General features: G+C 44.3%; 1 protein-coding gene across 2 annotated transcripts in view; it reads right to left on the bottom strand.

Moving 5' to 3' along the window:
- The window catches only part of LOC102287225 (calmodulin-binding transcription activator 1), a 909,062-nt gene that overhangs the window by 11,696 nt on the left and 871,796 nt on the right, over nucleotides 1-25,570 (bottom strand). For both annotated transcript variants that reach the window (XM_070385162.1, XM_070385163.1), the window contains 10 exons: nucleotides 20,554-20,705; nucleotides 17,007-17,203; nucleotides 16,553-16,631; nucleotides 15,983-16,298; nucleotides 15,031-15,557; nucleotides 12,042-12,229; nucleotides 11,304-11,550; nucleotides 10,170-10,241; nucleotides 6,828-7,021; nucleotides 5,290-5,364 (listed from right to left, as the gene is read on the bottom strand). In XM_070385162.1, coding sequence (XP_070241263.1) covers nucleotides 5,290-5,364; nucleotides 6,828-7,021; nucleotides 10,170-10,241; nucleotides 11,304-11,550; nucleotides 12,042-12,229; nucleotides 15,031-15,557; nucleotides 15,983-16,298; nucleotides 16,553-16,631; nucleotides 17,007-17,203; nucleotides 20,554-20,705 — 2,047 coding nt within the window. The remainder of the gene's footprint in view (nucleotides 1-5,289; nucleotides 5,365-6,827; nucleotides 7,022-10,169; nucleotides 10,242-11,303; nucleotides 11,551-12,041; nucleotides 12,230-15,030; nucleotides 15,558-15,982; nucleotides 16,299-16,552; nucleotides 16,632-17,006; nucleotides 17,204-20,553; nucleotides 20,706-25,570) is intronic.

The raw sequence follows: 25,570 nt of genomic DNA, 5'->3' as shown, positions 1-25,570 counted from the left end.
CTATTGTATGCAGAGAGTGAGAGGGAATAGAAAAAGAGAGAAATGGAGATTTGTGTTCCATTTTTCTCTTGTGTTTCAAACACAGAGGAATCTGCTCAAATCTCTGAGCCGGCTCCCCGACATGGGACCTGAAATAATTTAACTGTAAGCAACTGCCTAATTCTAGAGAGCTCTGACTAGTTAAATTTACAATGGCATGTAGCTGTTTTACATTTTTTAAAACAAATTTCTCCTTCAGTGTCAACTTTTTACAGGAATATATATATATTATATATTAGTTATCCAGTTGTGTCCAACTCTTCGTGACCCCATGGACTATAGCCTGCCAGGTTCCTCTGCCCATGGGACTCTCCAGGCAAGAATACTGGAATGGGTCACTATTCCCTTTTCCAGGGGATCTTCCTGATCCAGGGACTGAACCCAAGTCTCCTGCACTGGCAGGCAGATTCTTTACCACTGAGCCACCTGGGATCTTAACTTAGGAAGAACAATAAAAACTCAATTCTCTTGTCACCCTAGGTCAGCAAACTACAGCCTGTGGACCAAATACAGCCCAATGCACATGTGTGTAAATAAAGCTTTATTGGAATACAGCCATGACTACCCACTGATGGAACTGTCTGTGGCTGTTCTCATGCTTCAATGGCAGAACTACATACAGTGGTCCTCTCCTTATCCATGGTTTTGCTTTCCAAGGTATTAGCTGCCCACAGGTCAACTGTGGTCTGAAAATATTAAATGGAAAACTCCAGAAATAAACAATTCATCAGTTTTAAATTGTGTGCTGTCTGAGTAGCGTGATAAAATCTCACACTGCCCCACATGGTCCTGCCTGGGACGTGAATCACCCTTTTGTCCAGCACACCCATGCTGTACATGTGAACTGCCTGTCAGTACAGGCGAAAACACAGTATATACATATGCATGTTTAGGGTCTGGTACTACCCATCCACTAGGCATCCACCGGGGTCGTGGTGTGTGTCCCCCTTGGATAAGGGGAACTGCTATATTGCAACAGACATTTATTACCTGGCCTTTTAATTAAAAGGCCTTTTAATGTTTAGATTAAAATATAATAAATAAATATTAGCATCAACACAAATGTGGTTATATGGGAAATAACATCTCCAGAGACATTAGAAGTTTGGGAATTTTTGAAGCACAATCTTTTCTCAGAAATCTTGTAAATGATTAAATACAGTGCTAGCGTAAGGTAAGAAGGGAGGATGTTGGATGTAGTTGATAGAGGTAACTGCCAAGTTTTATTTTTTCTGCCATGTTAGATTTTTAAATGCATCTTAAGACTATCTCTAGGACAAAAGTTGCCTAGTTAACGTAAATTCAAGTCTGATTTTGGTGAATTCAATTTCTGGCTTTTAAAAAACAGTTTTCTGCCCACTACATCCTTTATTATAACTTAAGATGTGTTTGAGCAAACTCCAGGAGATAGTAAAGGACAGGGAAGCCTGGCATGCTGCAGTTCATGGGCTCACAAAGAGTTGGACATGATTTAGCAACTGAACGATAACAACAAAGATTTGTTATAGTCATGTCTGCATACTTACAAATCAGCATCAGATTCTAAAAATCTCACAGGTCCACTGAACTACCGCTATCATTTCTTTAAAACACAAATTTTCCTGGAACATCCACTCGGGACTGTAATATAGAATGTACAGATTTCAGACACGTCACACCGCCCTGTCTTTCTTCAGCACTGTCATCAAATGTTGGAAGTCGGGTTCACTCCCTTTTGGATAATGAATGTACTGGGCCGGTTCAGGAAGCGCAGCTCTGGGTACTGACTTGGCTCTGGGTACTACTGACTTACCTCCTAGCACTAGGGAAAGGGAAAGTTAGAAAATGAAACTATGTAACTCTAAATATGAAATAGATAAGTTAAAAGAAAAACATCAGCATTGCCTAGCAAGCCTTCTTGCTTTGGAAATTTCGACACAGAAGTAGTTGAATTTCATGTAGCAGATTATTTTCATCACCAATTACCACTTGCTTAAGATTTCCTTCTAGTGCAGCCTTGTTTAGATTTAAACTTGTCCCACCAGCCACCTTTTTCACACGGAAGGCTTCTCCCACCAAGTGCTAGCATGCCCTGCAGTGGCTTCAGGGCCTATCAGCTGCTCATGCATTTTTCTATGTCTGTATGTGACTGTTCTCCTGTTGTATAAAGTAGCAGTGTTAGTAGTCAGGGTTAGTTTTTATCTTTATTTCATTCGAAATGGATGTGAGACTTTACTGGCATACCTAGGCTGCAGCCCCATGCAAGCAAGCAAAAAGCAAAATATTGAAAATGGAAGGTAAAGATAAACTGGCTAGCAGGCAGCTACACTCACCCTTTTGTACAGCCTATGGTCCACCAGGGGGCTTTAGACAGTAAAACAACACCAAAGAGCTATTAGCATGTGAGGGTCACAACAGAAATCTTATAAATAGCTTTATTTCAACAATAACAACAAAAAGACTATAAAGTAGTTCCTTTTTTTCTGGAAAGAAAGAAAAGGAGAGTGGTGGTGGGAGATGTGAAATGAGCAGGTAGGAAAGTCACCAATTTATTTTTCGGTCTAAAAATGTTGAGGTCACATGACTTGGCAAAATCCTTAAGAAATGGGACACTTGCTGTCTCCCAATGCTACTTCCTACCTACATTTTCTGAGAGGGCATCATAGGAAATTTCCTGTTTTAATGCTTCTAAGGGACAATACAGATGATAGTCTCTCTTAAGATAATATTCAATAACCTGGATGGAACAGCAATGAGGTGACATTTATTCTAGGGGAAGTGAGTTCAAACTTCCAGGATAGATTTTCGGGATTTCTTCAAGTTCCTCCATTGACTATATAGGCATGGAAAGTGAATACTGACCATGCATAGTAGACAAAGGTTACTCCAATTTGCCTGCACATTTCTTCTAACATCTGGAATATCAAGGGGCAAGTAAAAAAAAAAAACAAAACAAAACAAAAACAGCCAAGAGACGTCATTGTTTAATTCCAAACAGTGAAAAGAACTTCAGACCCAGAATCTGATACTCTCTTCATAACAAATCTTCTTGTTAGCTTCATGAGGTTATTCCTGGCAAAAATAAAAGCTGAAGAAAGACAAAATCCTCAAGAAATGCTTCTTACCAGTCTGAAAAAGGAGAACTCTTAAAAACGAGTGAAACCATTCCTTCACCCAGGCTCCTACGTGAAGCACACTTTTGGGCATTTATGTTCTTACCCTCTCAGTTCATCCAATATAAACACAGTAAGTTGTGGCCAAAAAAAAAAAAGAAGAAGAAGAAGAAGAAAATAGGACTGTATTGAACAGCTTTGCTCACATTCACCAAGGAGGCATTGGTTGTTCAGTAACTCAGTCGTGTCCTAGTCTTTGTGACCCCATGTGGCCCACGAGGCTCCTCTGTCCAAGGGATTCTCCAGGCACGAATACTGGAGTGGGTAGCCATGTCCTCCTCCAGGGGATCTTCCCGACCCAGAGAGTGAACCCGTGTCTCCTGCATTGGCAGGAGGATTGTTTACCACTGAGCCACCTGGGAAGCCCAAGAGGCATTACGTATGCATATTTTCAAAGTTTGAGGATACAGAAGAAACAAGGAGAATTCAACTTGAGAACGTATTTGTTTGATGTGGCTTAAGGAAGAGCAATGTTGAGGGGGTTTTTCTTGAAGATCAAATCTGCTGTGAGAGTGTTAACCACAGACTCAGTGGTGCTGGGGAGAATCCTCCTGGGCTTTTTGTTTTCCGGGAGGAAGAGGAAGAAGGGAGAAGAGTGTGAACATGTATGGAAAAAGGCACAGGGAAGGTCTCGGTATTGTCACCAAAGGAAGAACAGCAACTCCTCGATTTGGCTGCAAGTCCTCTAAGGCAGGTATGACTAAATAATAAGGAAGAGACTGATTTTGGTAAGGCCTGGAGAATTCATTTCATTATGTCCTGGTCCTGCCCCATATTTTGATATGCATTTTCTAAGACTTGCTATTTCAGAATACTGATACGGGATGTCTCATCACTTAGCTAATCATGGGGAGAACCCCAATCACCGCAGGTGGAGAGCAAATGCACTGCAGAGGAATAGGGTAAAAGTGCCTCAGCTGCCCTGGCAGCAATTCTGGCTAAAGAGTACCGTATATATCCTAAAGAATGTTCCTTTTAATTATTACTGCATGTGTAGCTCTGTCCACTTTCCCTTCCGTGTTCATATAAACAAATTATTTTGTTAATTTAAGTAAAAGTGCACACAAGTAGCCAGTTAACCCCTAGTAACCCCTAGTAAGTTTCAGAGTTAGAATACTGCCAAAGTTAGCAAGCAGACAATGTGAGGAGGAAAAACACTAAAGTGAAACCTCTGAGGAGTCACACTACACCCAGACAGCTTGGGCTCTGGGTACAATTAAAAGGGAAGAAATCAGACATCAAAGAGCTTGCTTTCAAGTTTGGGTCTGTGAACTGCATGGCTCCTGATGGATGGAGAAACAACAAAACCATGTGGAGAGTCGTCTGAACACAACTCAGATGGCCAGTGTCACAGAAGTGAGGACAGAACATTAACCCATGTAAAGAAAACAAGCGCGCGGTTCACCAGCCCCGGAAATCTGAGACCAGGACCAAGTCTTCACCAAGGCATCTCAAACTCGGGAAAACAGAGAGAAAGGTTTGGCTCCCCAGGAAGATGCTGGAGTCATCAGAGCCCACTTCTAGTTGGAAATTCACCTCCCATCTCAAGGTGCCTGTCCTTTCCTGCCCAGTTCCCTTCCCACCACCTCTCCTGTTCCCCATCACAGAAGAGTGGGAATTGATCGGCTGATGGAGGGTGTTAGCCCTGACACCACCAGCAGAGGGCACAAGTTATTCAGTGGAAACGACATCAGAAAACTTGGTACTCGTGGTTTCCCATCCTTTCCTTCAGAAGAGAAACTCTTTGTTTTTTCTGTTTGGACACACATTAGCACAGCAAGGGTTTAGAGTGAAGACCACACTGCTGAAGAAAAATCTGGAATGAAAAGCTACGCAGCTAAGTTCTCCTCGAACCAAAACAGAGAAACACTGGCAGGACCCCCGTGATTCGATACACACAGCACCGTCTGGAACAGAGAGCAGGGTTCTCACGACTTTGTCCCTAGATAGAGTTCTGTCCTCCTGGCGTCACTTTAGCCTGATCACTTGTGGGGCGAGCGGGCGGTTAGCTTCACCTAGGAGTTTATGAGTGGTTAAGGCAATGAGGGTGGTTTCCTTCTTCTAGATGAGGAAAATGCCAAAATGAGGGTGAATGTACCTGTGGCGACAACGGCGTAGAAACCTCATTATTTTTCGAGCAGCCTGGTCCTGCTTTTTGGTTAGCAAACTGCTCCTGAAAAAGCCAGAATATGAAATACGGTCACGAGAACAGTGCTGTGAAGTTTCATGTGTGAAAGCTGAAAGCAAGTCAGTGGTGAGAGAGAACTTTTAACCCAACAGTTCATGCAGCAAATCCAACAGCACAAGCCTATCTCGTGGATTTGAGTCTGGGCATCACTGGGAGAGATGGAAGGAGGGGAGTGTAAACGCTCTCACCACTCAAAGGGAGACACCGGAAGGACTGAAAATAAGATGTCCTGCCACTACTCCTCAAGTCTTTGTAAGCTCGATTTGTTGAAAACAGGATGAGACAGACACTCATCCGCCGTATTTGGGCTTTCTCCGTTTAGACATTCATTCTCTCTTTGGGCTATTATTTTAAGACTTTTTTTTTTTTTGATGTAGACCATTTTAAAACTCTTTATTGAATTTGTTCAATAAAGAACCAAAGAGCTGACTCATTGGAAAAGATGCCGGTGCTGGGAAAGATTGATGGCAAAAGGAGAAGGGGGCAGCAGAGGATGAGACCTTTGACATGAACCTGAGCAAACTCTGAGAGATAGTGAAAGACAGAGGAGCCGGGTGGGCTGCAGTCCATGGGGTCGCAAAGAGTAGGACACAACTTAGCAACTGAACAACAACAAATTGAATTGGTTACCCCTATTGCTTCTACATTATGGGTTTTTTTTTTTTTTTTTTGGCTGCAAGGCATGTGGGATCTTAGCTCCCTCACCAGGGAATCAAACCCGCACCCCCTGCATTAGAAGGTGAAGTTTTAACTACTGGACCACCAGGAAGTCCTTGGGCTATTGTTTTCTAAACTTTTGTCATTGTATTTTCCAGGGCTACAACTCTTTATGACTCTCTGCAAAAGAGAATAGCTCAGCCCTACTTACTTTTCCCAGGTCGTGGATGTAGACACGCTACAGTTCAGACAGCGATCCTGTGTGTGCACCCACGTGCTGTGTGTTCAGTCGTGTCCAACCCTGCGACCCCTGGACTGCAGCCCACCAGGCTCCTCTGTCCATGGGATTCTCCAGGCAAGAATACTGGAGAGGGTTGTCATTTCCTACTCCAGGAGATCTTTCTGACCCAGGGATTGAACCCACATCTCTTTTGTCTCCTGCACTGGCAGGCAGGTTCTTTACCACTGCGCCACCTGGGCAGCCCCAGTTGACTGTATTAGGGTGACACCTTTCTGAGTAGGAACTGCGGTCCTTCTAGGTTCTGATACAAGTTGAAACTGGGTGGGGTATCAGAATGATTGGGTGGGGAGTGGAGAGAGACAGGAGCTAAATGGACCAAAATGGGCAAAGGGCACAGGTATAACTCTACGGTAACACAGCCTCTAGACTGCTAGGGAGGAAATCACTGCAGAATGCTTCGCTCCCTGTACAGACAGACCCGCACGTCTGCAAGGGGCTGCTCTTGCGCCCAAGCCGGGGTTCTCCTGGCTGCCCCCAGATCTCCACCCACCTGAGCTTCTGCTGTACAATGACTGCTGTCCGGCGTGCCTGCCGTCTCTTGCCACACTTCTTATAACTCCGGTAGAACTTCTGGATCAGCACAGCGGCGCGCCGGCTCTGCTGGAATTTTTTTTGTTCATAGTAACTCCGGAATTTGCTCTGGATCAGGATGGCAGCCTGGGTCATCTTTTTGTAAAGTGCATACTGTGAGGGCACAAGGAGAAGCAGAGCAGTAACAAGGGGAGCCACGCAGGCGGGGTGTCCTCCAAGCCGACCGGGTGAGGACGGCAAGAAGGAAAACTACTTTTCTCTTTTCTTTTCGTGTTCTGTTCTGGCTTTCACCATAAAACAGGCAAATGAAGCTTCTTTCCACCTACCTTTCCAAAATGCGAAATGTTAACTTTAAGAGTCACCTTCAGACAATGCACTGCTTTAACTGTGTTTTCCCACACCTCAAATATCAAAATCGTTTACCCTTCTTGGAAAAAAGTTTCAACAGCAATAAATTGAGACACTTGAGTTGAAAAAAACATACTTAGGAAGTAAAATTTTATGATCTTTGTTTGTTTTTTGTTTTGGCCAAACTGCTTGGCAGGTGGGATCTTAGTTCCCGACCAGGGATTGAACCCGTGCCCCCTGCATTAGCAGTGTGGAGTCTTAATCTCTGGACCACCAGGGAAGTTCCGGGAAGTAAAACTTTACATGTTGAAAATGAATATTTCCTATCCGATTTGGAAACACTTTGAATTAATCCTTTTTGGATGCTTCCCAATTCCTGCCAAACACAAATCCACTTAGCAGGCAGCGTCTGACTTCTAACTAGCAGTTCCACACGACATATTTCTGAGTTACAAGGTCCCAAATACAAGGCTTATCATGAAACGCTGACACCTTTAAGCCATTTTAACCTGCAAAAGATTAACGCTTGTCAGCCCAACACAGGGGTGAAGCCATGAAACCTGGAAGGTGGACCCAGGGCCGGGGACCACTCGGGACTCAGTCCCTGTGCCCTCCGGCCAGCCTGCCACAGAGATGGAAAGTGAGGCACGAAGGCAGGCTCGGGGAGAATGAGTCCTCTTCCCTGCCAGGCACGAAAAACGCAGAGCTCTGCAGATGTTAGCAAAGGCTCTGTCCAGATTGCTAACCACTTAGACTATGACTCTAGGGACCAGAAGTCACAGGCGAGGGCTTTGCTCACAAGAAGCCAACTTACCATGAGAGGGACAAGTGCTCCTCAGAACATCCCTATGCCTAAGTCTCTCTCTGCATGTATGAGGTAGAGTGAGGGGCAAAAACTGACTTCTCAAAACGTTCCAGACACAGGGCCTTGCTGCGAGAACCCTCTTGAGTCTTATCTGATCCACCTGACATTTTTTCATTTGGCCCAAAGTTTTTCAAGACAAGGGCGCTGCATCCCACAGTGTCTCCATGACCTTGGCCTGAATGCTCTGCATGGTCAGAACCTTGCAGACACAGCGCAGCACAAGGGGAAATAGGTAAATTTCCTCGGTGGCTCACTGGGTTCCCGGTGATTATCTTGGATGGATTGTTTAGATGGACACTGGCCAAGAAAATGTCCCAAGACTGCTTGATGAAACCCACTCCAACGGCATAACCACGTGGTCCCCAGAGGATAGATGTGCTGTGGTGAGGTGGCTGGGTGAGGGGGGGGGGGTGGTATGCCTACTGAATGACCGTGCCATCCTAATGGCCCCTTCTTGTAGCTGGTGATGGGTGTGAGGTTTGTGACTCTGGTGGAATGGTTTGTGAGAGGACTTGGGTGTGTCATTACCTTCAAGGCTATCCATGTCAGCTTGGGGGAGAAACAGAAAATACAAGATTAATGTTAGATTGCTGAATAGAAGGAAATGAAAAACCAGAATGAGAACCAATGAAATGCCCAACCAAAGAAAGAAAGAAAGAAAGAATGAAAGAAAAAAGGCAATCTGACTATATTCATGCCTTTCATCTTCCAAAATACTTGTCTTATATTTGTCAGTATTTTTTTTTAATGCCTTCCATCTTTCTGGTTGTAGCCAACACTTCTTTGGGAGGGGATTAAAAAAAAAACAACTAACAAACTCACATTTTGGAATAAACTCCTGCTGTAATCAAAGACTTGAAACTCTGATTCTGAGTATTGCTCTTGTTAACAAGAAGTCCTCTCGCCAAACAGAAGCCAGGATGGTTCCCAACAGGGACTGTGGTGTCAGCGTTTACACAATAAACCTTCATTTTCTGGGATCATGAACTCAACTGGCTATAAGCTGAAGACACTCCCCCCTCTCCCCTCACAATTAAGGCTTAATCCTAGAGAAACTTGAGAAAGTGGCAATCCATATGAGACATCAAGCAAATCTTAGAAATAATAAAGAGAACAGAATCCTGATTTTCTGTGTGGCTGGTATCTATCTCAGCGTTTATTATTTCTTAAACAAAAGTGTAAGACCTACCAAAAGCACCACCTAAAAAATGGTTCTACTAATAGGACTGAACTTTACCGTATGAACCAGTCAAAATGCAATTCGGCACTTTTTAATATCACTACCTAGGTGGTTAGAAAGGTCCAGTGTTTACTTAATCTCTCTGAGTCTCAGCTTCTTCACCTGCCAAATGGAAATAAAACTGTTCACTTCAGATATTTTTGTAAGGAGAAAATGAAATAATGAGTCTGAAAGATCTAAGGTATATTAGGTGTTCTCTGATCAGTTCCCTTCCTGTCTGATGAGAGCTCCGTGACCCTGCAGGTCACTTCACAAGCAGTAACACTGAACGAAAGAGGAATTCAGGTGCTCCTCTTACAACGCTTAACTAAGGAATGCCCAGTGTAAGATACTCTGGGCTTCTTCCCATTTTCAAAGATTTTTTACAATTCTTCATTTTACACTGGGTAAGAAGCAGCCAAAAAGGAAAACCGGCTGAAGGTTATGTGATGTGTAAGATTCAAGGTCAATGATAACAACCAGTATTTACCTTCTCCCATCACCATACCAAACCTCCTCAAGCTCTTTAATTCCTAATGAGCTTATAGGCAAAATGACTCACACAGAGCCTCACTTCAGACCCAAATAGCTTCCTCTGTATCAGACCAACGTTGCAGGAAGTGATACCACTAAGAGGTCAACAGTCTGAACAAAAATTATTTTGTGGCAGTAGTTGCAGATGATTTTTTGTTTGTTTTTCCTTTTTTTTCCCTCTTTTGGAACATGTTCCTCTGGTCTTTAACCAAGGTGATTCGAAGCCAGTCTTTGGGTCAGGCATCGGATGCTGTGTTCTCTGCCAAATATCACACAGGACTCCCCACGCCTGTCTGGATGCTGTGTGGGTAGGACGCATTCACAAGCTGGCTCACCTGTTTATATTTTCTGTAACAACGCTGAATGACAGCTGCCGCCACTTCCTGCTGCTCCCGTAAGGGTCGGCCCTTCAGGGGAAAGCGAGGCAAGAAAAGAAAAAATGATACAGTATAAGAAATGCAGCTTTCCCAAGACTTCAGTGGAATGACCACTCGTTTCATTGACTTTCTCAGAACTGAGACCCGAGGTTTACCAAAATATGACAAGTTAATATCAGGATAAATTAAGAAAAATGAATTTACAGAATACCTCTCTGGCTATTCTGGCTTTTAAACAGAACTATCATATTTGGATGTCAGGAGGCCTCAACAACAGTCAAAGGATTTAAAGAACTAGGTATTGTGCTATTTGTCCTTATAAGTTGCTGCTCTGCTCTGTCCTTCCTAAGATAACACCGAGTCCTCCACTTCTGGGTCAAAGATTGATGACTTACACACCTCCCTGTTGTTGTTGTTTAGTCGCTAAGACATGTTCGACTTTGCAACATGATGGACTACAGCGTGCTAAGCTTCCCTGTCCTTCACTATCTCTCAGATTTTGCTCAGACTCATGTCCAGGGAGGTCAAAGACTCCTCTGAGAAATTGTGGAAGGCTCTGGACCTTGCTCACCAAAAACACATACAGACACTTCACCATAAAATTTTAGGAGTTCATGGGCAGCCAACAGTCAGTCTCCAGGCCTCCAGCCAGAAACCCCTGCTCCAGGTCATACGTTCCTTATGGCAGAGATGTCAACTTTGTATTAACTAAATAATGAATATCTATTATTACCCTGACAGTAAGTTCAGAGGGTAATAACCATCGCATTACTGGTCAGTTTTATTCCACTAAAGTTTCTGACAATTCTTAATAATCTTATGTGACCTAATTATAGAATCTTTATTTCAAATTATAAACTCAGAGAAAAAAAGAAATGGCATTTATTTCAGTTTGAATGATTCTGACTTTTCCCTGATCACAAAAGGACTCTGTTGTCTGTTTTTGTTTTTAAAGAAGTTCTTTATTTTTGGCTGCAAAGCATGTGAGATCTTAGTTCCCTGACCAGGGATTGAACCCTCACCCCTGCAGTGGTAGGGCAGAGTCTTAACCACTGGATCACCAGGGAAGTCCCCAGGACTCTTGTCTTTTACCTTGTATTTCCGGAAAGCTGTCTGGACAAGCCTGGCTGCTTCGTAGAGTTCTCTCTGTTCGTGATCAGACAGGGTCAGCTGTGCAAATTCATTCTCCACCTTCTCACTGGTGGACGCACTCAGGAACTCAGACCAGTCCGCTGCAGAGGGAAGGCTGGGCTTCTCAAAAGTTATTTCACTGACTGGTGAGCCTACAGGGCTCAGGCTGGTATTAGAAGAAGGGGTGAGAGGCTCATTATATGCACTTCTGAAACAAAAGAAGACATGAGGGACAAGGCTGGTGATTGGTCTGCAGGATTCATCACACACTGGTCAAAGATACAAGATGGTACCCACTGTGGACCATGAAGGATACACCTCTACTCAGTCCAGAAAAATGCTAAGGAGACTCCGGGTGCCCTTCAATTAGTAAGTTCACGCTGAACACCTGTTATGAGTTCAGTACTGGGCTAAGTACTAAACCCAGTAAGTCCACTATCCAACTGTGAAGCTTCAGTTGAACTGGGGAGAACATGCTATGACACATTATCTCCTACACTCTGCCGTGGGAAGAAACATCATAGCAGAGGTGAGGAAGAAAGAGGTCCTTGAGAGAGGCAATGGAATCCAGCCTAATGCTCCCTTCCTTCCTTGATAAGGGCATCTTCTACCTAGATCTCCTCAGATCCAGTGGGTCTCCTGCGCCTCCAGGTAAATCCAGGAACTTGCCCTGGGGATAGGCCCGTGGACTTCACTGACCTGATCTGGGCAGCATTTGGCAGATGGTCTACGTCAGCCAGGTAACCGGCCAGCCAGCTCATCGTACTGCTAATGGTGGCCACGTCTGTCCTTTCCAACGCCGGGGACTCCAAGGGCACAAAGTTCTCCTGCTTGATCCGCTCGGGTGTGGCTTCAATGATGTGCTCTGCCAAGGTCATCATGTTCACCTGGAACCCGGAGGTCACAGAGCACTCAGGTTAGGATGGGGCCCTAGAAGCCAGCTGGCCCACCTCCCGCCCGCTACCTGGGAAAGAGAGAAATGAAGGAGGGTGGGCTTACATGACAGTCCAGTGCCCTCTGATATTATCTAAACGTTTTACATGATTCGCTCACATATGCTGAGATCCCAGATCTGAGGAGCTCCAAAAATCAGCTCGGTCCAAAACCTTAAGTCTTTGAGAATATCTGGCTTATGCCTACTTTCTACTATCAGCTAGGATCAACTGATTAAGGATACTAAGGCCTGGGCAGTTCTAGAGGACATGGTCATGTAATTATAGTGATATTGTTGGTTACCTGACCACTTGTTCTTGTTGTTTAGCTGCTGAATCATGTCTGACTCTTTGTGACCCCCATGTGCAGCCCTCCAGGCTTCTCTCTCCATGGGATTTCCCAGGCAAGAATACTGGAGTATGTTCCCACCTGACCACTATGCCCCCCTCCCCACTTTGTCCTGCCCAGAGAACCCTAGTTTTGCAGAGAGCAGCAAAGAGCCAAGGCCCAGGGGACAGCTGGTGACTAAGACAAGCCACCTGTCCTGATTCTCCTCTAGGTTTCCCACCTTTCTGCACCAAGGCGGGGATCTGTGACCAGCCTCTGGACAAGGAGACTATACACAAGTCTGCTGGGAGAGATGTGGGCAGAGCGTCTGCTTTTCCCGATGAAAGGTGCCGATGCACCCGGCCCTGCCCCTCTTCTCCTGCTCTGACCACAGCCAAGCTCAAGAAGCCACATTATGATCATAAAGCAACAGAAGTGAAGAGAAAAGCCAAAAGAATAGAAAAAAAAAAAAAATCCAGGTTTCTGATGGCATTAGTGAATCACCAAACCTCTGGACTTGTACAAGAAAAAGAAATCACGTTCTTATTAAACCACTGGAGTCAGGGTTGCTGATACGAGAATCCCAAAATAAATTCCTAACAGATATATTTAGGAATCCTCACAACGAGTCTGGAATAGATCTATTCAATTAGAATCAGAGATATGAGCTTGGTTTTAAAAGTTTTCTTGCACATCTCTTGAAAATGGAAGTTGAAATACAGCAGTTTTTAAGTGAACTGAAAATGTTCAGAAAGGATCTATACAAAATGATTAAATGCTTATCTTACAACATGCGTGAACCTCACGAATATTATGCTGACTGAAAGAAGCCAGACACAGAATGTGACAGTTTATGATTCTATTTACATAACATTTCTAGAGTCAGATCCATAGGACTGGAATGGGAACAGAGGTTGACTGCAAAGGGGCACAGGGAACTTCTGTGGGGGAAAGGAAGTGCCCTAAATGGGACTTTTGTGATGATTGTGAATTTTGTACAAACTCACAAACGTTCATTATGTTGAACACTTAAAATGAATGAATTTATGGTATGTAAGTTATACCCCAATAAAACTGTTAAAAAATACTTATCTTGGGTAATTTTCGATACTGTCAACAAAGAATTGTAAAAGGAATACACTGAAAACCTTTAGGGAAGAATATCACAGCTTTTCTTCTCTCCTCCTTCTATACTGACCGTCTTGATAACAGGACGAAGTAAGTCCTACCTTGATTCTTTTCCCATCAAAGTATTAAAAAGTGGGATTTCTGGAGACCAAAGGTTATAACTATCTGTAATCATTCTTCTCCCAAATCCTCTATTTTATAAAACTGTGTTAATATAAGGACATGTTAACATCGTAAGTGCAATACTCTGAGATACCAAGTAGATGATTTCTGAATGTGACAGCTACAAAAGGCAATGGAATTTAAATGACTTTAGGGCTTTTTACTCAAATGACGTTGGGTTTTTATTAAAATTCTCTTTGGGTTCTAATATATGAGCAGTTTTCACAAGTGTGCTTAGATATGTCAGAACAATGATATGTATATTTACCATGTTTTTATTCATACATCTACATAATTATATAATCATATATTAAGTATATATACTAAGTCAAACTTTCTAATTGTGTTGTCAATTTTTTTCATTTTCTCTTCACATGTACCTCAGTTGACAACTCTCGAGATAGTCGCGTTAGTGTCATACAATGATTGTGGTTCTGGTACCACATTTCTTTGTGATTTATTTGCTTTAATATTTAGAAACTATGTTGTTAGGCGCACAATGGTTCATTATGGTCATAACTTTTTGATAAATTGTATATATATAATATTTGCCTTAATTATACTTTTTTTTTCTTTTTTATACTCTTTTGTCTGTTATATCTTCACCTGTCAGTTCATTTTCATCCTTTCTGTTTCATTTTAATTCTGTCTTTTACAAGTAGTATATAATACACTTTGCTTCTTTTTATCCAGTCTGAGGATCTTCTAATAGAATTAACAGTTTCCAAAGTGGGAATGACTCATGTTTAAAAATATTCCTATAATATTATATTTCAGAGTATTATTTTTGTTGTTTTTTTTCCTTATTGCCAATTCCTGAACTTTTCCCAAGTGAGCCAAATTTTCTTTTTCCCCCCTTTAAGTGACTTAGAAACCCTGAGCCTGTTTTGACACTATCTACTAACTTGACATTTCTAATAAGCATATTTCCAGTCCCTGGTTTTCAGGCCCAGTTCAAAATGTTTGATTCACGAGTGGCCCAAGTGAAGAAGACTCTCCACTAGTCTTATACATAAGCCCAGACTTTGAACCAGTCACTGGTAAGAAAATGACAAGACCTCTAGGAAACTGGCAGCAAAGATCATGGAAGTGCGGGTGGATGGACCAGCCCCTGCAAGCTTACCTTCTCCACGCTCACCTGTATGTCATCCATGGGCTGTGAGCACTCCTCACTCTCTGTACCATCACGGTAGGACCCCAGCTCACTGTTCACCACCTCTCTGTTAGCCATCATCAAGACACTCATTGGTTCCCGTGGACGCACCTGTGAAGGTGTTACATCCTTGCCTACACTGGTCCCCTTCGGATTTCCAGTCACCTGTACTGTAGACACACCAATGTAAAGATCTTTGGGGTTCCACTTTACTACCGGCTGGGATGCAGAGGCGTGGAGGAATCCTGCAGTCTCTGGAGTGGGAGGGGAGATCTCCCGGCTGTAGTCCCTCAATCCTTCACTGGGGCTGATTGTCTCGGGGACAGGCTGCTTAGAACTAGGGCTCTGCTTCCTGATATTTGGCTGTTCCAGACTCAGTGCAGTGGACAGCAGCTTCTCCTGCCTTGCCTGGAAGTACTCGGGGTTCAATTTATGCTTTTTGGGAGCTGGATAATCTTTGTGGCTCTCACTGCTGTAGTAATTAGAGGGTTCAGACCGAGGTCTTCTCAGCTCTGAAAAGTACAGTAGAAAGGACAGTCAGGACAAGTGGTACAGTGAGGAATGCTAAAGAATTAACATGTTCTCTATGCCTGAGAGACACAGAGTGCAAAGCCAGAACCCAAGACACATCCCTAACGTTTACATATTCCCCAGCAGTATATATTGTATTCAAATAATCCTCCTCCAAAATTTGTAGTTCTTTCTCACAGTAACACAGTTTTTTTTCCCCCACTCAGTTTTGGGGGTGGGATGGGCGAGCGGGGTTGGGGGAAGCACTAGGCATTCTAACAGCTAAAAGGAAAATTAGAAACACTAAAAAGAAAATCCCAAACCCTTAAACGTATGTGAACATCCTATGGACTTTTCCGAGGGTAGGGGCGTGACAGCAAAAGGGGAATCCGCCAAGTGCTGAGATGTCACCATTTAGGATTCTTACCTGGGTTGGTACTTGCGATGACAGTGACTCCTTTGGGTATTTCTGGGGAGTTGATGGCCTCGCTGTGCCACTGGCTCACCCAGCTCTCTGTGCTGGGCTCGTCGCCTGCAGGACAGTGGATTCTGGGGTTCTGTCCTAGCTGAGCCTGCTCATCCCTCTGCAGGTGCTCCAGACACTCTGCTAACTTCACGTGACCTCGTGACCTGGCGATTCCCAAAGGCAGCCTTCCTAGAGAGTCTGGAATAGAGATGGCCCGACGGTCCCATTTGTACAGCACGACAGCTGCTTCCAAGTGCCCGAGAGCACACGCCCACATCTAAAAAAACAGAGAGACACAGTGCGCTTCCTCAATATGAGTTAAAAAAAAAAAATCCTATTTGACTTCTGCCACTGCTGCCAATTGACAAATTGGTCCTTGGCAGCAATCTCAACAGTGCCATAAAACATTTCCGTTACAAAGTGGCTCCGATATATATCATGTATCAACAAGGGTGAACACAAAGGAAGCCAGGCATATCCTCATGCCAGCCCAGAAGAACAGTTTGGGGAATAAATGAACCCATTTCTTACCAGAGGAGTACAGGAGAAGTGGTCCACGTTCAAGGGGTCGACCTCCAGTTCCAAGTCAATGCTGTCTGCATGCTTTGTGCTGGAACAGATAGCATCACAAATTACTGCACAGAGAATCAATGTTAAAAAATACCACAACATTATAAAACCCACAGAGATGAAACCGAAGTGGACAGCCAACATTGCTGATGGGAAGAAACAAAGTCCCGGGCTTCCTAGGTGGTTTGGATGCTCTGTTTTGCCAGGAGCCAGGAGGAAATGAAAAGTCCAAAGTTTACTTTAGCATCTCGCTCAGTACTTCTTGGGCGGAAGTTCATAGAACTTTGTGGAACTGTTCTCAGAGAGACTCCTTTGCTGAGAGGATTCCATACTCCCTGAATGGCCAGATTTCCATCCATTGGTGGACACACTAAGAGGAGTGCCTGCTGATGGGTGAGGAGGACACTGGCCTTACCGCCACTTGATGAGGGTCTGGATGAGGGTGGCATAACCCTGGGCAGCGGCCAGGTGTAGGAGGGTCATCCCACGGAAAGTCTTTGAGTGGATCAGATGCTTGGACTTTGCCCAGCAGGCTCGGCTCATCATCTTCTCACACACGACAACCACTCGGCTCTCAAAGCAGCTGCCCAGCGTCCCAGGGCCGGATGCGCACTGTAACGAGACAACACGTGTTCCGATGACTGGAGGCCCAAAGGCCCACCACCATGTCAGCCTTCGGACACCAGAGGGGGAACAAACTCTGTGTGATTAGCAATTGAAAACAGGAAGCGCAAAACTGAAGATAAGGAAGCATCATGAAAGAGAGACAGAACATGCCGAGTCCAGCTTAGCGGCACACCCACAGCCGGGCACACAGGAATCTTCTGCAACTCTAAGGGCATCAGAGTCTGTCTACTGCAGCTGACAGTTTGACTGTGAACTCCGTGCTGATCCAGTTCAGGGAAAGCATATACTATAAAACAAACAAAAATGTGGTCTAGCCTCCCAGGTGATGTAGTTAAACACTGTAGACAGGAAACCGGCAGAGAAGAGCGAAGCAGGTAACTTTCTTAATGCTTCTACGGAAGGGGGGTTGTGGGGGGCTGCTGCCTGGACCGCTGACTCCCCAGCTCCTTATGGAGGAGAACTGTCACTTGGGGATTTTTCTCCCTAAATAAGAACTCTAAAATTTGCAACTGCATGGATGGACCTTATAGGCGTTCAGTGAAATAAGTCAGAGAGAAAGACAGGTACTGTATAATGTGTGTCACTTACATGTGGAATCTTAAACAAAAACCAAACACACACACAGAAAGCCTTCTTGACTTCATGGATCCTGAGAACAGACTAAGAGTTGTATGCAGAGGTGGAGGGTAGGAGGTGGGCAAAACAGTGAAGGAGTCAAAAGATGCAAACTTTCAGTTATGAAATGAGTAAGTCCCGGGGATGTCACGTACAGTATGGCAACTAAAGTTAATAACACTCAACTGCGTATCTGAAACTTGCTAACAGAGTGTATCTTAAAGGTTCTCACCACAAGGGAGAAAAATTTTAAGTCTGATGACAGAAGTTAACTAGGTTTATCATGGTGATCATCTGGCAGCGTACACACACGCTTAATCATTCTGTCGTACACCTGAAACTAACACGGTGTTATATGTCAACTATAGCTCAATTGAAAAAATAAATTTAAAAAATCCAGGAATAATCCAGTCCTTTATAGAAAGCAAAAAGGCGACTGGGGAAGGCATTAGAGACTTCCAAATTCAAGTGTTATTACAGTACAAACAACAACAGAGGCATATGGGAAAGAGAAATTCACTCACTTTAACCACCTGGCTTTCTTCTCTCTGTTATAAGGAAGTTGTACAAGAAGAAAAATACAATCAAAGTCAGTAACCTCAACAGCTTATCTGAGTCTCTGTGATAGGTTTTTTTTTTTTAAATGAAATTTTATTCAGAATCCCCAGCATCTAAACAAATGACATTTTACTAGCCTCAAATACCATCTGTGTTTGTCTACAATATTTTCTTTTAAAAAATTTTTTATTGGGGTGTATATTTTATCAGGGTATATTTCATTGTTTTACAATGTGGCATTAGTTTCTGCTGCACCACAAAGTGAATCATCTGTATGTTTATATATATATCCTCTCTGTGATAATTTTATGTTTCATACCCTCTCTCAAACAAATGAGACTCTAGTCCAATTCTCATTTCTGGTGTTTTTTTTAAGATTTTTTTTTTTGATGTGGACTATTTAAGTCTTTACTGAATTTGTTTCAATATTGCTTGTGTTTTATTGTTTTGGTTTTTTGGCCGAGATGCACGTGGGATCTTAGTTTCTTGACCAGGGATCGAACCTGCAGCCCTCGCAGTGGAAGGTGAAGTCTTAACCATTGGACCAGGGAGGTCTTGTCTCTGGTTATTATTTTAAGTTATTTTGTCCAGTAACGAACCCCATGAAATACTGTTGTTCCTCACTGTTTTTTTTTAAATCTGGAAAACAAACGCCTGTAAAAAATTTTTAAACACCTAGAAAATGGCTATAATGTCACCCTCACTAGAAATGTCATGACATGTTATAGGCATGTAGTCAGGCAACCCTGACCTGCTGCAGAATGGCCTTGACTCGAAAGACCCAGGCAGGGCTGCTCTGTATACACCAAGAAGACGCGTTCAGGACACACAGAAGTCACCAGGTAAGGAACAAAAGGAATTTTTTTTTGCATTAACAAGACCAGCTACATCTCTATCACATAAAGTGGACACATATTCCTTGACGCGAACATAAACTGATGAAAGAGTATTCGGTAGCAGCTAATATGGGATCAGGTAACAGGCCAGGGGCCAAAGAGCTGAGCTATACAATGGACATTACACTCCAGTCCCTTTCTGTAGCCTTTGTCAGTGAAAGAAAAAGGGCTCTGTGGGACTCTTATTTTGGCCATGAGACACACAGTAAGCAATGCTTACTACTGTTTATGAGACAGTTGTATCAGGGGGACGAGAAGCCTTAATATTTTACTTTGTGCCGAGTCTTTCCTTGTCCGTTGATTTCCAAAGACAGGTGAGAAACGAGAAAATTTTCCAAAAAGGTTGATATTTTGGGGAGGGTGGTGGTACCTTATGCTTTGTTTTCATCTATTACTAAAAATATTACTAACACTTGATATTTACAAGTCTTATAAGACTCAAAATGTTTACTTACAAATGTGATTGTTCAGGGAAAATCATCATCTTGAACGGAAAGAGGGAGAATTATCTGAGGCTTTTAGGTAATGGCTCAGCAGGAAGGTGATAAACACCATCCGTCCCTCTACCTTTACTCTAGAGTCTCCTGGGGAAAAAAAAATGTCTACCTAGGAAACTTTCCCCAAATGAAGCTCCTACAAGAAATCGATATAAAACTCTCAAGACTCCTGGGACTCTAGTATTTGGTGATTTCCCTGAACCCGACGACACTAATTCACCCGTCACGGAATTGCTGAAAAAGCATCTGGACAATGACAGAATGTATAATGTTGTTCTATTGTTCTCTACTGAAAAGGGCCCAGTTTCTCTGGGCCCTTTTCCGATCGAACTCCTGGAGTTCATACAAGTCTTATGAATTACTGAATTCAATTACGGTTTCTATTTATACTTAAGATAGAGATAGGACGCAAGATACAAAATAGGTTCTAATTGGACTCCGAGCCCAGAAGATCTGAGTCATCGCTTGGGCTCTGTCTTGTCACTGGATGCCTTCCCTCCTGCTGGCAGGTAACTGCAGTGACTTCTGAGATCCACAGGTGATTTAAGGCTTAGGGAGGTGAACGACTGAGAAGGCCCACAGTCCAGGGCTTCTTCCCTGTTGAACAGACTTAAATACTCAGAAGCACAAGGACTACAAAGCCCCCTGCCCTGCCTCTTGCCTCAGCCAGGAAGCACACCAGCGGAAGAGAAGAGACTTGTGATCGACTGCCGCGCTCCTCAGTGAAACGTGAAATGTCAGGAAGGCGATGGCCCTCAAGGACTCGTACCTGGGCCTGGCTCCCTCCGTTGCCGCTCCCTGTGCCCCCTCCGCTGCTGCCTCCTCCGCTCCCCTGCTTGTGCTGCTGGGACCCGGTCATCTCTGCCATCCTCCTCTCCATCTGCTCCAGCCGCTCCAGGATGGACATCCTGAACTGGTTATCTAGGGCAGAACATGGAAGGGTGAGGCTGTGTTTCGGAAGAATGGGCATTAATCCGTGGCCCAGTCCAGCCTGTAGGATGGGCATCCAAGGCGATCACCCACTCAACCAGACCACCTGGGTTTGTCCAGGCTGGTGATGACCCCGACACCTCACACAAGACCACAGCCGCGACCGCAGCCCAAGTTCTCAATGAAAGGAACAGAAAAACCCTTTCTGTCAAGGTTGTGGTTTCAGGTTCCGGGACCCCATTTCTTTGTCAAATTCCCCAGTGGAAACCCTGAAGGGAGATCTGGGGGACAGGCCCCTAGAGCAAACAAATGAACACAATTTAAATCGGTGAAAGAAAGCAATCATTGGGACTTCCCTGGTGGTCCAGTGGTTAAGGATTTGCCTGGCAATGCAGGGGATGCTGGTTCAATCCCTGATCAGGAACTAAGATCCCATATGCTGTGGACCAACTGAGCCTGTATGCCACAGCTAGAGAGCCCCTGCACTGCACTGAAATATCCCGCATGGCGCAATTAAGATCCCTTGTGCCGCAGCAAGGACCCAACACAGCCAAATAAATAAATTAAATAATAAAAGTTCAAGTTCATTTAAAAATAAGAAAGCAAGAGATCACTGTGAGAAAGAAGAATATACACAAATCCACACACATATAGTTACATATATATATATATATAAAAGGTATATCAGTTTTACCCAAAAACTGAAAAAAAAATTATTTTCTGATCCAGGCTCTAGCTGCAAACACACACACATATATGACAGCTGGAGTGAGGTAAGAGCTCTGCAAAGCCCTGAGGCAGAATGTTCAAGGAGAAGAAGCCACGTGCCTGGACCACACCCGAGAGGACAGCAGAAGATGCAGTTGGAGAGGTGAGGAAGGACCAGACAGGAAACAGTTAGAACCCTGGCTGTGCTGTATAATAGTTATATAACTCTGAACAAACTCTTTGGTGCCTCAGTTTCCTTAACTCTTAAATGGGCATAGTAACAGTCCTTATCTCCGAGGGTTGCTGAGAGAATTTAGCGAATTAACAGATTTGTAAATGTTCAGGACATGGTTAAGTCCCAGACAAGGGTGCCAGCCATCAGCATCATCTTATGGTAAGGGAATAAAATATCTTGGGAAATTGATCAACCTGCTGTGAAGGCACTATTTTCAAAACACAGCCATCTGAATCAAGGAAAGGAGTACCCTGGAGAAGAAATATTTTATCAGCCTCCCTCGTCATCCAGATGATAAGTCCTGACACTAGGGAGTAAACAGTGCTGCTCCGCAACTAAGCCCGTGCACCGCGACAACAGAACCCGAGTGCTGCGACCGCTGAAGCCCACGAGTCCAGGAGCCCGTGCTCCACCACGAGAGAAGACACAGCAGTGAGAAGCCTGCACACCGCAACTAGAAAAAAGCCCCGCAGCAGCAAAGACCCAGCACAACAAAAAACAGGCAAGGGAACACTCCATGCACTACTCACCCATGAAGTAGCTTTACAAACATTAACCCGTGAACCCTCATGACCATCAGGTGAGGCAGGTCTGCTGGCCTCATCTTACAGACCAAGATACTAAGGCATTCATGCGTGCAAATAGCATCTGACTCTGTGATCCCATGACCTGTAGCCTGCCAGGTTCCTCTGCTCAAGGGATTTCCCAGGCAAGAATACTGGAGTGGGTTGCCATCTTCTACTCCAGGGGCTCTTCCCAACCCAGGGATTGAACCCATGTCTCCTAGGTCTCCTGCATTGGCAGGTGGGTTCTTTACTACTAAAGCCACCTGGGAAGCTGACTGAGGCATGAGAAGACACTTTATCTATTGGTCTCCATGATTCAGAGCTTGGCCACCAGGTGCTAAAATCAGGAAGGGAAAGTCATGGGAAGAGAAGACGCACGAGAGTTAGCTGATCTTACCCCAGGGAACAGAACTTTTTTCTCAAAGTCAAAAGGTAGTAAGCACCTGTTTCAGGGGCAAGTTTTCAATACAGAATGTCAAATTGATTTCACTTTCCTAAACCACAGAAGCAGGACGAGGAAGACTGCTTTGCAAGAATCGTATTATTTTCTTAGTAAGCTATTTCCAGGAACACCACCAAAGGAAAAGCCTTCCTCTTTAAAAGAGAAAGGTGACATCTTTCCCCCCAATTTCATACAGACTGACAAACCCTGAGACCCCTCTAAGTATCTCAGTGGCATGGTCACAGATGGGGGCTCAACCCTGAATGAATATCTGCTTGTGATGTACCGGACATGGCTCGTCATCCTGGGATCACTGATGGGAAACTTCCGAGCTGGTCCCAGAACCCTTTCTCTGTGCCCTTTCCACTGCTGCTGCTAAGTTGCTTCAGTCGTGTCCGACTCTGTGCGACCCCATAGACGGAAGCCCACCAGGCTCTGCCATCCCTGGGATTCTCCAGGGAAGAACACTGGAGTGGGTTGCCATTTCCTTCTCCAATGCATGAATGTGAAAAGTGAAAGTGAAGTCGCTCAGTCGTGCCTGACTCTTAGCGACCCCATGGACTGCAGCCTACCAGGCTCCTCCACCCTTGGGATTTTCCAGACAAAAGTACTGGAGTGGGGTGCCATTGCCTTCTCCACCTCTCCACTAGAAAATGGGAATTTTGCAGAATGCAGCACTCCTCCATCTGAAGCCAACAGAAGACAAAGAATTTTACCTTTTAAAAGACAGTGAACTCAAGTGGAACAGCAACTATCCTTCAGGTACGTTTTTAAACTCTCCTTGCTTCCTCCTGATCCTGCCAGCCAGATAACCACCCAACTCTGAACACATGCAGAGAGCCTCACGCAGACTGTCGAACCAGCTTAAACATCCTGATGGTTTCTTCTGCCAGCCTGCAAATCTTGTGTCTCTTGAGTATGTGTTTAGAATCTTTTCGCTTCTTTTGGAGCTTGGTTTGCACTGGTCTGGAGCACGGTGGCCAAGATTAACATGCCAAGTCATGCCAACAGGGAGAAGGGCACAGGGCACGCCACGTGGCTGTGCTCTGCCTGTCGAGGTGGTTCTGTTTCAGCTGCACTGGCGACAGTGCAGGCGGCCCTGGTTTGCGCCCCCAGCCCATCCCGTCCAAGCCCCTGCCAATGCAGCTGCCTGTCAAAACCGAATGACCCTGCAATCCCACTCCTGGGCTCGGGTCCAGGGAAAAACATGATTCAAAAGGATACATGCACTCCAGTGTTCGCTGCACCGCCGTTTCCAATGTCAATAACCAAGACATGGAAGCAAACTAAATGTCCATCAACAGAAGAATGCATAAAGAAGACGTGGTACATATACGCAACGGAGTATTTTACTCAGCCACTGAAAAGAATGAAGTAACGCCATTTGGGGCAACATGGATGGACCTAGAGAATATCATACTGAGTGAAGGCAGTCAGACAAAGAAGGAGAAATATCACACATCTCTTATATGTGGAACCTAAGAAGAAATTATACAAATGAACTTACTTACAAAAGAAAGACCTGCAGACTAGAAAAATACGAACTTACGGTTGCTGGAGGGAAGGGATAGTTAGGGAGTTTGGGATGGTCATGCACACACTGCTATATTCAAAATGGATAACCAACAAGAACCTATTGTATAGCACAGTTTGGGGGAGAATAGACACATGTATGCTGAATCCCTTCCCTGTTCACCTGAAACTATCACAACACTGTTAATCAGCTAAAACCCAGTAAAAATAAAAAGTTTAAATTTTGAAAAAAAAATATATTAAGGTCGAGGGAAAAAACACTAAGTCACCAGTGCCGGGTCTGCCCCAGGGGTCACTGGCTCCTGCTCCCAGACTGAGTGTCCAGTGCCAGCCCCACAGTGGACTATGCGGTCAGCTCTCACACGTTATCAAGCTGTTCTAAGAAGCACTTAGTGAAGACACTCAGAAGCAGTTATTTACCTCTTAAGAAAACTGTATCATGCAGAACAGCATCGCTGAGCCTACTGACTTCAAATGGGGGAGGTGGTGATGATTAAAATATGAAACAATTGAGCTGGCACCCTGGAGCATAGGACCATGGTACCCCGTGGACCAGGAATCAGATCACACTTCCTTCATCATCTTAAGATGATGGTCTACACCTCTCCATGACTGGCAAGTCAAGAGCAACAACATGATGCTAGTTTTGGCTTTATAGCTTTATTAATTAAACCTTTATTGTAAGATACTCAGCGAATTCAGAACTCTCTCTCATGTTAATTGTGTTGCTGTTGTTGGGTAGTCATTCAGTTGTGTCTGCCTCTCTGCGACCCCACGGACTGCAGCATGCCAGGCTTCCCTGTCCGTCACCGTCTCCCAGAGTTTGCTCAAACTCATGTCCACTGAGTTGGACATGAGTGATGCCATCCAACCATCTCATCCTCTGTTGCCCTGTTCTCCTCCTGAGTTCAATCCTTCCCAGCATCAGGATCTTTTCCAATGAGCTGGCTCTTCACATCAGGTGGCCAAAATACTGGAGCTTCAGCATCAGTATTTCCTGTGAATATTCAGGGTTGATTTCCTTTAGTATTGACTGGTTTGAAATCCTTGCAGTCCAAGCAACTCTCAAGAGTCTTCTCCAGCACCACAAATTGAAAGCATCAATTCTTCAGCACTCAGCCTTCCTTATGATCCAACTCTCATATCCATACATGACTACGATGGACCTCTGTCAGCAAAGTGATGTCTCTGCTTCTTAATATGCTATCTAGGTTTGTCATAGCTTTCCTTCCAAGAGCAAGCATATACATCTTAACTGTGTATTACTGGATAAAGGTAATATAATTATTTAGAAGCAAAAGACTTCTGATTAAAAACTAGTTACAGATCCACTTATTCATCTGCAAGTATTTATGGAGCACCTACTGGGTAC

This window comes from Bos mutus, chromosome 16 (genome assembly GCF_027580195.1).
Source record: "Bos mutus isolate GX-2022 chromosome 16, NWIPB_WYAK_1.1, whole genome shotgun sequence".
Taxonomy (NCBI): domain Eukaryota; kingdom Metazoa; phylum Chordata; class Mammalia; order Artiodactyla; family Bovidae; genus Bos; species Bos mutus.
This window is presented reverse-complemented; position numbering and strand designations above follow the sequence as displayed.